The sequence below is a fragment of the Gadus morhua genome, chromosome 19 (genome assembly GCF_902167405.1).
Source record: "Gadus morhua chromosome 19, gadMor3.0, whole genome shotgun sequence".
NCBI classification, from domain to species: domain Eukaryota; kingdom Metazoa; phylum Chordata; class Actinopteri; order Gadiformes; family Gadidae; genus Gadus; species Gadus morhua.
In genome coordinates, this window is record NC_044066.1 from 4,918,067 (window position 1) to 4,932,439 (window position 14,373).

At 43.5% G+C, this 14,373-nt stretch overlaps 1 protein-coding gene across 4 annotated transcripts in view; it reads right to left on the reverse strand.

Moving 5' to 3' along the window:
• Window positions 1-14,373, reverse strand: part of unc13bb (unc-13 homolog Bb (C. elegans)) — an 82,668-nt gene that overhangs the window by 49,642 nt on the left and 18,653 nt on the right. For all 4 annotated transcript variants that reach the window (XM_030341799.1, XM_030341797.1, XM_030341798.1 and 1 more), the window contains exons 4-8: window positions 9,815-9,932; window positions 6,920-7,043; window positions 4,167-4,240; window positions 3,656-3,713; window positions 352-655 (exon numbers count right to left, since the gene is read on the reverse strand). In XM_030341799.1, the coding sequence (XP_030197659.1) occupies window positions 352-655; window positions 3,656-3,713; window positions 4,167-4,240; window positions 6,920-7,043; window positions 9,815-9,932 (678 nt within the window). The remainder of the gene's footprint in view (window positions 1-351; window positions 656-3,655; window positions 3,714-4,166; window positions 4,241-6,919; window positions 7,044-9,814; window positions 9,933-14,373) is intronic.

The window sequence follows — 14,373 nt, forward strand, 5'->3', positions numbered from 1 at the left end:
GTCATGGAAATCAGAAAGTACTTTGAAGTGTTATATATATATATAAACTGTACTCTGTGATCCCCAGCTGTGGCTTTTGTAATTAATTTGTATGCTTTGATACATTTCTTAAACCAAATATAATTAAGATTTATCTTTTAAATTAAATGTTGTTGCTCATGTATATTGTCATTTATAGTGTGTGTGTGCATGTGCGTGTGCGTGTGTGGGGGTCTTTACAGCTCTGCCTATGTTCGCATAGACTGAGTTTCTTTGTGTTTTATGAGAATTATACAAAAAAAAAAGAATAGACACGAGCACAAAATGCGATGGCCTGATCATGACTCATAAGAAGGCCGGGATGTGTCTGACCTGCTCCCCGTTGGCTCCCGGTACTCCATGTCGAAGCTGTGCACCGAGTCGGCACAGGGCTCCCGCGGGTTCACCCCGGGATGGAGCTGCTGCTGCTGGGGGGGCTGCTGCTGCTGCTGGATGAGGTGGTGCTGGTGGTGGTGGTGGTTCGGGGCCGCCCTCACGGTCGGCCTCACGGGGTACTGGTGCAGTGACGAGTTGGGCTGGGCCGTGGTGTGGAAGCGGGGCGGCGGCGCGCTGCTGCTGGTCTCGCTGCGGTAGTCGCTGTCATGGTCGTCCTGCGCGCTGTCGTGCTCGTCCAGCGCTGCAGTGGGGGTAAACACCCAGCGGGTCAGCTTCAGGAGGCAGGCCACCAACAGGTCCATCGCCTGGTCGCTATTGACGACGGCGGCGATGATGGCGGTGACTGGGGGTTGGTACGCTATCGGCCCCTCTGACCCTTGTGTTGGGGTACAGCATAGCTCCTCCGTGGGTCCCCTCATGAGCGACCGCTACGGCGATCGGGAAGGAGACTACGGAGGCTGCTACCCTACCGTCTCTGACAAATGTCAACAGCACCGACACCTGACCCTCAGTATCTACGCCTGTGTTTGCTTTGCTTTGCCAGCGTGTCAAAGGACCTATTGTTCTCAGCACTGTGGGGAATCCCTAAGCTACAGTGTGTGTTTGTGTGTGTGTATATGTATGTGCTCTTTGATACTTCCGTGTAGAGGTGGAATTAAGTGATTACAAGCTAAGTTAAAAGGACACCACAGTGTAGCCAAAGGGATTTACAGTGAATTTGTGACAGGTCATTTTTGAGCAGGTAGGGATTAGGGCTGGTCACTCTAGGATGCTCAGGTAGACTGAGGACAATGGGGGATCCGCCCCAGAACCTTTTGACTGGGAAACAAACCCCCTTGTCATGATACTGTCCTCTCCTTGTTTATATGAGTAGGCATTTAACAAGTCTGATTTGTTGACATTAATAAAAGGGGTTGTCTCCATGGCTTTGAGATGCACTATGGTTAATATTTGTATTTTATTTACATTTGCACTTCTACGCTCCTGAAAGACTTTGGTTAAGACAGAGGCTTAAAACCACCAGGAAGTGGGGTTTGCCAGGTGAGAGAGTACGGTTACACGGTCAAAGGATATGCCTATTAGGATCTCAACAGGCCTTACAAACAAATTCAACACCCCCTGCCAGACAGAGAGGCATCACGTTGTCATGGTTCTGCGTCATATACTGTTATATATGGTATCGATATGTATTGCATATCATTTTTTTTTGTATTGTTTGTTTGATCAGATACTTTTGTTTGTATTATAACAACATTGTTGCACACACCTTGTACAAACTCAATAACTCTATGTTGACCGTCTGTCAGTAAAGGAGAGCTCAATGAAAACATGACCACAATCAAACTGTTATAGCCTAATAAGAAAGAGGGTATATGAACAGAAAGCATAAAAAAGGGCAAATTCATTATAAACTCTTGTTACTAATCTTTGGTAAAATAATTGTTTTACGGTCTTATATTGTCAAGACATAAATATTTTATATTTACGTGACCACATTTTTAGACGTTTTGCAGTCTCAACACGCTTCCGAGGGGAGGAGGAATACACAGATCTGGATTGGGCAGGAAAGCAGTCGCTGTTTGTTTTGCAGGACGAATTAAAGCGAGGGGTGAAACCATGTTGTCCGCCATGAGGACAAACCAATAAAAGCCTTTAAGTAAAGCAATCATCTTAATGCTGCCAGTGACATCATACGAGGAGGGGGCGGGTCTTCTGCAGCAACGCACAAGGCCTGGGAGAAACTACCTCAGACATAACAAGATGTACGGTCCTCGTTATGTATGGCTGAGAGTAAAAGGAAAAATAAAAAGGAGGATATTTCCAAGGTGACACCGAGCTAGGGAGGGCGTGGCAGAGACCGGCTTGGCGGAAGAGTGGTGTTGGATTTTAATTTTGCTGGACCCTTGGCAGACAGACACAGCCACATTCTAATCCTCCACAAACATCTCCTAGATATATTGGATTGGTGAATATTTTATTTGAACGTTAGATTAGTATCTGTAATATGTTGAGTATGTTTTATTATTAAATATGTCTAGATTCTCTCAAAAGTGAATGAAGGCTAGGCATTTCAATGGTAAATTTTTAGAAAGTAACATAATTGTAGGAAATAGCAGTTGGCTGTTATATAATAAAGAGATAGTTCAAGGATTCCCATGCGAGTTTAAGCTCACACTAGACTTTGAACCGTTTTATTATATTGAGTGATTTTATTCTTGATTAATTGAATGAATTCTAAATGATGAATTAGAGAGATGTCATCAGCGATATCGATCTTCTGAGCAAACTAAAACAAAGGATGTGCAGAAACAGTGATGAACAAATCAGACACATCAAAAGACAGAAAACAAAAATAACAAAGATGGAGGAGAAGAGGGTGAGCATGAACAGCAGAGGGCCAAATGGCTAACGGTGAAGCAGGGATTTATCGATTAAACAAAACCAAACCAAAACCAGAACAACAGCCATTGGTGGGACATCTGTGGGACATCTTGGGATATAATGTATATTTATTACTGGGAGGGGTGTGTTGGAAGGGGGGCTCAAGGACATGCGCAAGGTGGCAGCAGGGAAGGTCTTTGGGAGAACATGATGGTGGTCTGTTTTACATACTCTGAGTGTCTGCCCATCCGAAATAGCTGCCTGGTGTTGTGGTAGGCATGATGCGTGAGGAGTGAGACGTTTGTTAGACCACATAACATAGAGGGAGTGAGAGAAAAGTGATGCCGACATAGCACAGCGGGAGTGAGAGAAGAGTGACCCAGACAGAACAGAGAGAGGGAGTGAGAGTACCTCGACTTTGAGGAGGAAAGTTAGTGAGCAGAGTAGACAACAAAAATCGATATTTCTTTGTTTTGTTTTAAACTAATCAAATTAACTTTTGTAGTTATTTGTTTGTTGGTATCCGTCACTGACAAAGGGGAGTTACAGTTAGATATATAAATGATGCAATCTTGGCTCAACCAAAATGTTAATGAAAGAAGAACAAACTACAATAAATTGTGTACGATTATATGAAGAACAAACCAAACAAAATACAAATAAAGATGGGTAAATGTCTAGTGCTCATACTCCAACATTTTTAGAATGTGAAAAATCTAGCTAATGTATGCTCCGATAGGTGGGGATTTTAAACCATACAGTATTGTTAGTTAATTTTTGGTTAGAGATCTGAGCAGTTGTGTAGTGGAAAAATGGCGCCCTCTAAGGGCGCAGGGGGATATTGCAGTGCCTAACTCACAGCACTGGGAGGCGGCGAGATGCAGCGGTCGACCAGACACGTCCTCCTGGAGAGGGTACTGGAGAGAAAACAAAAGAAAGGGAAACATCAGTGACAAGCTGACACAGTCAACAATCATATATTGGAGCAAAACAGTAAGTCAATATTCATACAATAAAAACAAATACATAGTCACCATATTTATATGAAGAAAAAACACACTGTCACCATTTCCTCAATATTCATATTCTATTTATTTCGACTTTGTGACCAAGCCGAAATTTTTCCTTATTTGAAAAACATTCACATTTTCTCATCATAATTGTTTGGCAATCCCCACAAGGTACTGTGGGGAATGATGAATGTAACTGATTCAGACTGTGAGATCCTGTGTGTGTGTGTGTGTGTGTGTGTGTGTGTGTGTGTGTGTGTGTGTGTGTGTGTGTGTGTGTGTGTGTGTGTGTGTGTGTGTGTGTGTGTGTGTGTGTGTGTGTGTGTGTGTGTGTGTGTGTGTGTGTGTGTGTGTGTGTACCTCCTCATGGATAGGCATGGTGTTGATGTCCTTCAGCCTCCCAGTCCAGTACTCTGCCTCCTCATCTGGGATGTCTGACATGCACACACATACACACAGTAAAATGCGGGAACTACATCCTAAATCCTACCTCATCGCATATTCATGAGGCCTGTTTAATTATATGGGCCCTATAGGAACTGGAAGGTAAACACAGTCAAGAGCGAGTGGTCCCGTGCAGTTTAAAGTCCAGAACAGCTTGCTTTGAATGTGAGCAACTATTTCCTTAGGCATTAAGGTAGGCACATAAAACACACACTGGGACTGTTTATACGTCATAAATGTTTAACAGTTTCAATTTGAGACGACAGTTAATGTGATTTATGATGAACCCCAGGAGAAAGGTGGAGAGGAACGAGGCTGCTGTGTCGGATGTTCACACTGCACATTACATTGGAGCCAGCATCACGACACAGTCAGGGCATCGCTCTGGCCTCAGTGCCCAGAGCTCTTCCTACCGGGAATCGTTTAAATAGGTAAACTAAACTCTGTTGGAAAACGGAATCATGAAAACAAACCACTTGCAGTGGCAGAAATTAGGAGGTTGATGAAACTATTTGTGTCCCAAATAGCGGACATTGATAAACATTTTATAGATACACACACACATATATAAATAAATATATACATATATACATACTGTACATACACCCACACCCACACCCACATACATCTCCATCTGTCAGATGTCTGTTACCTAACTCCCCTCCAACCTCCCATCAACCAGCCTCTAAACACTGCTGTTCTACTCCCACGACGGTCGCCGGTCACGAGGTAGTTACCGTAGAAACACACATCAAACGGCCCACACAGAACAAAGACCAGGGGGCTTCAAAGTCTGCGTGGCCCGGGGAGGGGGGGGGGGGTAGGTTGGAGGGGAGGGGAGTGGGTTAAGCATTTGAGCCGCGATGATAGAGAGCTCCGGCGCCACCTGGAAAGGCCTCACTCTCCAGCCAGATGCTATGCTATCTTGGCGGAAACCAGACAGATTCACCACTTTGATGGATCAATGGGGTTAACCCTATCGCCAGTGAGGTTAGCCTAGCATCAAAAGGGCTAGCCTAGCGCCAAAGGGCTTAGCCTAGCAGAAAAGGTGTTAGTTTTGCATTAAAGTGTTTATGGTGCATTTTAGTATTCTCTGCGAACCGACTCGGACATGACGTTATGGCCACACGTGATGGCCACACTTCAAGCCTTTTATTATGTTTCGCTCCGTCGTTGGAGAAAAACATGGACTCCATCCGGAAAGCTGTTGTCGCGGTAGCATTGGCAGAGTACCAGGCGCTCCAAAATAAGTAGGCTATAGTATAGGCCATAGGCAGAGATACGGACGCAGTGAGGTATTGCAGTAATGCAATGAATGAAATTTACATTCAAACCACTAAAGCGGTCCAAACACAATGAAAACAGTTCATACTTCAAGTCACACTGGGCGCAGCCATCTTGAATTCTGTCTCGGAATCCATGCTCGGCCTCTGAGTTCATCCGAGCAAGCAAGTTTGCCGTCCGAGGAAAAGGGGCGTGTTCATGCGTGTCGCTAGGCAACGTCCTCGGACCTCCGAGACGGATGGATAATAAAACGCACCATTAGCCTTGACTAGAAGGGGTTAGCCTAGGGTCAAAGAGGTTTTGTGTAGCGTTAAAATGTGTCAAAGGGGTAAGCGTGGCCCCAAGGGGCTAACATAGTGTCAAACGTATTAACTTAGTGTAAAAAGGGTTAGCTTAGCATCAAAGGGGTATAACTAGCATCAAAGGGGTTTGCGTGCCGAGAAAAGGGTTACCCTGGCGATAAAGGGGTTAGCCTAGCATCAAAGCTGTTAGAGCTGCATCAAAAGGGTTATTCTGGCAGACTGCGCATTGAAAGTGTATTCTCAGTGGAACAAACAGAGGCTAAGCTGCGCAGCTGCTATTACTAAATATGTATATGAAGGTATTGAATATAGTTCATTGTATTTTCATGAATCAAAGTTTGAACTGTGTCCAATAGTAGTGACATTAAAAAAACTGCTTTGTATGCGTGGAAGCTAAATAACTAAAATTTGTTGCCACATTAAAAGTGTGGCCATGTTAGGTATTGCTGACCAAGACTCCACCAATCGTAGCCTGAATGCCAAGACCAACGGATGCAGGTTACAGGCTTCCTTCCTGCTGAGATAGCGGTGGCATTTGCAAGGACAGAGGTGAAACAAACTGCTGGTATTGTGGAAATACCTGAAATGGCTGAAGGTTTAAAATATTTTTTTTATATGTTATTCCAAAGAACGCATTAAAACTCTGCACTGTACGTTCCTGTATTTTCAATCAGATGAGGCAATAAACCCTTGTTCCCGACTCCCTTCGGTCACTTAAGTGGCCTTGGCTCACAGCTAGAGCAGGGGTGCTAACCCCGGTGTCCTGGCTCTGTACTCTGCACCTACAGTACATGGCCACCTGATCAACCCCTGGTCTCTGATTGGGAAGTTTGGAAAGATCCTCTTACTACCGCGGCGCTGTTCCTCCCCACCGCCTACCTGGTTCCTGCACGACCCGGCTGACCTCCTGCATCAACCAGCCTCTGCTCACTCCCATCAAACAAAACCTTTGAACTTTACAACCGTCGTCTGTTGTCGTGCGTTTGGGCTCCCCCAACCTCGGGCCGTAGCATCTACTGGGGATGGAGCCCCAGGCCTTTTGGGCTGGCACTCAGGCGTCCTCACTGTTGAGAGGTGGTTTACCGAAGGGCAGCTCGAAGCGGGTGTCCAGCAGCAGCTGGTGGGGCGTGGCGGTCTTTGTGCCGTAGATCTCGTCCGCCTTCATCAGCACCTCCGCATCCAGGGGCATCCACTCCCCCGACCCCTCCTGACACGGGACACAGCGCCGCGATCAGAGATACAGATCTACATACCCTGGTCCAGCATAATGCATTTAGCTATCAGTAATGTAGTGGTCAGTAGACATTTAGCACAGTTCCACATCCTTCGGATGGCCAAGAAGCACTAACGAAAATGTGACACAATATTACCAAGTTATCTTACTGCGATAATAGTAGGCCTGTCGCACCAGTTACTCAAGATACTCATGTGCGCATGTGCCAAGCAGCCTGCAGGTCACACACACACACACACAACACGCGCAAACTAGAGATGTCCGATATTATCGGCCCACCGATATTATCGGCCCACCGATATTATCGGCCCGATATTAGCATAAAAATGTAATATCGGTCAATATCGGTATCGGATTTTTTTTGCCTTAAAACCGATTTTTTTTTTTTTTATTATTATTTTTTTTTTATTTATAGCTCAAATAAATGTTTTCAAAATTGTGCAGTACAGTGCACATTGTAATTGACTCATATTTGTGCATTTATTCAATTAAGGTTATTGAGTTTTAGTTAAAGAAACATACTGCTATGTTGCACATAGTTGTTCAGGTACAATGTTTTATCATTTGTGAAGTCAAGTTTGCCCTATTTGTTGTGGGCATTGTCAAGATTATCTCAGGGAGAGTGTAATCCAAACTGTTGTCTGAGACCATTAAAAAAATAAAAATAAACATGGCACTTTTCCCTTAAATTAAGTTGAAGTATTTTTCTTATTTTGCACAGACAATGTTAACATTTGGAAAGCCTTGTTGCATTCAAGAATGCATCCAGTGGGGCATCACAATAACATTAAGCATGTTGTGTTAATTCCACAACAGGAGATATGTAATGTTACCTAAATTAGGTTTGAGGAAAAATAAATAACCCAAATATCGACATCGGTATCGGCTGATATCGGAATCGAAAATTTAGAGTTGGACAATATCGCATATCGGATATCGGCAAAAAAGCCAATATCGACATCCCTAGCGCAAACGCATACATACACCGCAAGCACGCACATACACACCGCATACACACACTGCACACACACGCACATGCGCACAAACATACATGGAATTGACACACACACACACACGCGCGCACACGCACACATCGCACGTAAAGACAAAGGCAGCGACACATTCACGGAAGCGCGCACAAACCGTACGTCAAGACAAAGGCAGAGACACACTCGCTGAGCTAAGACGTTATGTTTTAAACATAACGGCTCCGCCATCGACACACGCGCAGGTTAGAATACACACGCACGCGCACACACCGCAGCGACACTCGCCCAGGTAAGACTAATGTTTTTAAACATAACGGCTCTGCCGTGGACAAACTCTCCCAGGTAACAGGTTCTGTCTATACACTGTAGAAATTGCGATAAAAGAATGGAAGAGACAATTTCTGCAGGTCGTTAATTTTGCCATATAAAAATCGTTAAATACAAACATCGCACCGACCGGCATATCAACACATAAGTCACGTGATCTTAAAGAGACAGTGTCCCTATAACACAGAACGAAAACATGTCAATAACACAGTATGGTGAATTGTCTATAAAGTCAACCACAAGACTACACTTTGTTGCTCAAATGTAATATTACGCTCCACATTGAGCCTCCCCAAATGTCTTTCGATATTGATATCCCCCCTCCCCCCTGCGGACTGTTTTAGGCGTTTTATTTTTCTTATGTTTTGTGTGTATGCTATGTGTGACTGTAGGCTGCTGCTGCCTGTCTTGGCCAGGACACTGGAAGAGATGTTTAATCTCAATGATGATTATTATTGTCATTTCATTTCATTTTTTATAGTAGTGGCCTTGCACTTTTCAGCCCTGAATAACAGTAAAAGCTATTTAATAAGTGATTTACATGCATAGTATACTACACTTTCCAACAATTACCCCTGCTACAATAAATTGACTAATTTTATAATGTAATCAAATGCTCTCACACTAGCTGCTTTCAGACACACATGTAAGTCCTGATATTCTCCTGATATGCCGTATGTGTGAATAACATATTTATACCCTGAAATTCTCCTGAATAATACTACCCCTGAGGTAGTATTTTCTCCATAGGAAATGTCAATTACTTTATAGGTGAATGAGGAGTAGAAAGTCGTTATTTCTCACACCACTTCAGTGGGCGTGTTGCATGTCATTGAGTGGCCCCCTAAATGCTAATCAGCCTGTTGCCTTTTGTTCGCTGAATGGTTAATGTTGCCACTGCTTTTAAGAGTCATTTGTGTTGAAAGAATGTTAATCATTGTTAAAATAGGTAAAATGTTAATATATTATGCGCTCAGAAATTTGATACATTATCGACCGGGGTTTCCACATTATTGCTATGGGTTTAATTACAATTAGAGGTTGAGCGTGCGCAATGCGCGCGCTAAAACTCTAGTTTATAAAATAGGTAACGTAAATAAAAAGCTATGGGGTGATACTGCTATAATTGCAGAATGCATTTAAATCGCGGGCAAATATTCCTTATGATAGGATTTCAAGATGGCCTTCAAAGTCCCATCAGGCATTTTTGCGTGGACTTTAAATGCAGACAGCAATTATAGAGCTATTATTGCATTTTTTGGCAGTTTGCCATAATAACACGATCATTAGCATTTCAGCCATTAGGCTAGAGATGTTGCGGCCGTTCACATTTGAAACAGTATATTTATTATTTTAGCATTTAGCTAAAGGCCACCCCCCTTTCGTAACAGTTTGTATAGCATGCTAGCTTGATAGCTGGCGAGGTACCTCGTCTGAGTGGCAGATGGTGTCCAGGGGGATCCAGGTGGTGCCCACCATGGTGTCCCAGATCAGACCCTTGTTCCACACCTCCACGATGAGACCCAGGTCCAGACGGTTGATCTCACTGGAGGACACACAAACAACTGGTTATATGTTGCCGGACAAGTCGAAACACCTCTTGAGGTGCTTTGGAGAACAAGTATAGCATTTATTAATTAAATTTTCTATTTGGACATTCAACTAAAATAAGCACTGTGCGAACCGTCAAATATATCAAAGCGAGAAGGAAACCCCCCCCAAAAAAAACAAGATGATGAGAGAGGTAGGTATGCTTCTTATGCATAGGCAAACACATTAGGCAAACACAGCTTGCAATGTACATGAGTACAGAATGTGAACCTTTTTTCGGTATTGGTGATCTTTCTCAGTACCATCATCAGAGGGGTTATCTTTTGGATTAATTCGTCATTGGTTGGAGGGAAAAAGAAGGAGCGCTTGTATTGATGCACCTGATGTCCCTGCTGAAAATACAGCAGAATCGATGTCATTTAGAAATGTAATTCCACAAAGTTATGAATCGAGATCACAGTTTTTAATACGATTAATCGTGCAGCCCTACCGCCAGTGCAACAAAAGCCATCGCGATAATTGGGTGATCGCGATTTGTATAATAATTAGAACTTTATAGATATTGTGGCCCCGGTTTAATTTTGAGCCAAGAAAACTCCTGTTGTACTATTACTACAGCTGCTGCTGCTGCCACTACTACTGCTATAGTAACAGGCAACAAAGGCCTACCTGGTTGGTCTCTGCTATACACACACAAGTATTTGTTCTCAGACACGTTATTCAAAAAGGCCAATGACAGAAAAAATGAAATAGGGAACCACTTGACCACAGCATTTGAATGATGTCGCTGATAATAAAAGGCAGAGGAGAGGGAGGATGAAAGCTGATGGAGAGACCGAATGAAAGGAGGACAGATAGAATGAGCAGACAGATGAGAGGAGGAGGGATGCACTGAAAAAGGGAGGGACAAAAAGAGTTCTCAGAGTAAATCAAGGAAGAATGAACGAAAGTGACAAAATGAGTCAGGAAAGACAGAATGAAAAAGGAAGGCTAATTGACAGAGGAGAAGGATTCTGGGTCGTCACCACGGCAACCTGACAGTGCAGGTGTAAAGACAGGATCTGGGATGGACGCGGGCGCGCGCGCACACGCACACGCGCACACACACACACACACACACACACACACACACACACACACACACACACACACACACACCCCTTTCCCAACAGAATGACTCAGCTGATGGAAACTCAATTGCTTAAAGGGGTAGTTCGGAATTTTGGACATAGGGCCTGATTCCCAAGTTAGCCTTGGTGTTCTTTATCATTAGAGACAGTTTTCAACACATTTCATTCAGTCGCTCGTGCTAGGCTAGCGCACGGCAACGGGCAATACTAGCCTGCTGATAAAACAGTCTTACCCACTCCACAATACATCGCATTATGAGGGACTACTTCCTCAGCAGCAGCGGAATTTAACCTAGGTATCAGTCCGCTGCTGCCGTAGCCTACTACCAGGAATATGACACTGTTGCTGAGACACAGCGAGTCCCTCAAAATGCAATGCAAGGTTGGTTTTATTTCTAACATTATTCTATCAACACAGACATTTACATCGACCGTGTAATTGACAGTGATGGGCCTGATTACTGATGGTGATGAGACAGCCTATAGGAGCGAGGTCGACTGTCTGGCTCAGTACAGCCAGGACGACAACCTCATTCTCAACAACGACAAAACAAAGGAGCTCGTGATGGACTTCAGAAGGAAGAGACAGATGCAACACCCCATCACCATCAACGGGTCTGCTGTGGAGAGGGGAGACAGCATTAAGTTCCTGGGGGTCCACATCACCAGAGACCTCACCTGGGAGGAGCACACCAACCAGGTGGTGGAAAAAGCACAGCGGCGCCTATTTCACCTTAGGCGGCCGAAAAAGTTTGGAGTGGGGCCCAAGATCCTGGGGGCCTTCTTCAGAGGCACAACGGAGAGCATATTGACTGGATGCATCACTGCCTGGTACGGGAACTGCACTGCCCAAAGCCGCAAAATGCTGCAAAGGGTAGTGCGGACAGCTGAGAGGATCAGCGGATGTGAGCTTCCCTCCATCCAGGAAACCTACAAGGCCCGGTGTGTCAGGAAGGCCCTCCGAATCATTGGGGGCCCCAGCCACCCCAACCAGAAACTGTTTGAGCTACTGCCGTCAGGGAGGCGGTACCAAAGCCTAAGGGCCAAAACCCAGAGGATGACAAACAGTTTTTTCCCCCAAGCAGTCAGACTCCTGGAGAAACACACTACCCCCCAACCATCCACACGCACACCACAACAACAGACTGGTGTTTAACCATCTATTGTATTTGCACAGCATTAATCTATTGCTCAATAACCCTACCTGTGGCTGCTATCACTACCACTTGAACACCCTACACTTCACACTTTATTGCACCTCATTACTTTATTATTATTGATGCTGCTACTTACTTGTTTATTTTTATACTTATTTTATATTTTATATTTTTTACTTTGTTTCTCTTCATATGGTTTCTTATCTTTATTTATTTTATCTTGTACTGTTGCTGCTATGTGAATGTTGAGGAACCAAGCCTAAGAATTGTACTCTTGTGTACTGTACAATAAGATATAATAATAGTGATTCTGATTCAGCAAACTCTGCAACTAGAAGGACTAAATTAAATGTGTTGAAAACTGTCTCCAATGATAAAGAACACCAAGGCTAATTTAGGAGTCAGGCCCTATGTCCAAAATTCTGAACTACCCCTTTAAGGGCATAAGAGGCAACTCTTATGACGGCTGGATTCAATTTAGTTTTAAATGTATTTACAGAGTTGGATAAAAAAAATGCATCATGAAGCAATATCTCCAGTGCTGGACAAAACTCAAATAGATATTTGCCGGAAAATACTTTGGCTGAACTAATTCAGGTCCTCATTGAATTTATTTGAGCGAAACCTTAGACTAATATGTGGCTTGCTATCGTCTGCTAATAACTAGCATACAGCGAGCGATGCCCGGGGATAAATTAAATATGGCCGGCGTAATCATTCATGACTGGAAAAACAAACACAGCCACAATACATCAACACGGACACGGAACAGCCCACCTGCTGACTTGAACCTGTTGTCATAGAGACTGATGGAAAAGTATTGGGAGGAAATTAATCTGCGATGTGTGAGGAGGGAAAAGGACGATTATGGAACAGGATTCCTTCAACATGTGGTCACTTCACCCTGAATCGGAATTCAAGACCAATATGAAGCAAATCGTACACATCCCAAACCAAGATGTCTACCCTCGCTCTCAGTCACACATTAGACTTGCACCAATAGCAACTCAGGAACGATTACTTTTAATCTAATTCATGAAATCTAATTCAGGACACACTAAGAATGGAGCTATTGGTCTCAAATGAGAAGTTGAAGGGGATCATTGAAGTCGCATTAAAGTCGTGTTTTAAATTGCATTCTTAATGGTCCTATTGTATTATTTATATGTATTGAAATGTTGTTCTTGTGGTTTGACCTACTGTTTATGCCTATTGTACATTTGTATTTCAGTTTTTATTTGTATGTGTTGTAATCAGGGCGTCATTGAAAAAAGAGAGCCTGCCCTCAATGGTTTTCCCTGAATAAATAAAGGATAAAAAAATAATAAGGAGAATAATAATAATGTATCTCATTTCGCTTCTGCTTTGGAGTGAAGCATTTTGCGTATACCTAAATAATATTATCCTTCTAGTATTACAGTATGTGAAGTAAATAGGGGAAGTAAGAAAATAGATAAACTGGCACTATGTTTTCAGGTTAACAAGTAAAACATATTTTCCAATTCAGTGGTTATTCCTTTAAACAATGACATATAAAAGGAAAGGGAAAAAAAACATGACCAGTGGGTCTGAAACCTAAATGTGTTTCGACACATTTCAACGTGACGTGCTCAGCCTCACACTAAAATGAAAACACTTCCTCAGGCGTGATCGGGAACTCTACGAGTCCCGCCCGTCGAAACTATCTCTCCGATGTTGTCTTGTACCGATCTGCATGCCAGCTGCAGCATAGTATGCATAGTATGCATAGCACTCTTCTTCCCGCTATTGGAGACCATACCTGCTCCACCAGCCCATCAGGGGACCAGTAGTCCAGTGCTTCTTGATCCCCTGCTCTAGGAAGTAAATATAACAATAAATAAATAAATAATAGATAAGCGTAGATAATATAGGAGGCTGCTTCCCTTTTTCTACTGCATAGCAAATCAGTCATGAATGATTTATAAACTGCGCACTATTCAACCTTTTGCTAATAACACTACTCAACCTTCTTGCTTTGTTTTATGCTGCTGTTATACGTCGGGCTATTTGGTACAATCGCACTGCTAACCGGGAATTAAACAAAAACCTGGACTAGTAGCAGAGCAGACGTGTACCCGTGGAATCAGAGATTTGTCCAGCAACTAACCAGACGATTACACAAATGAAC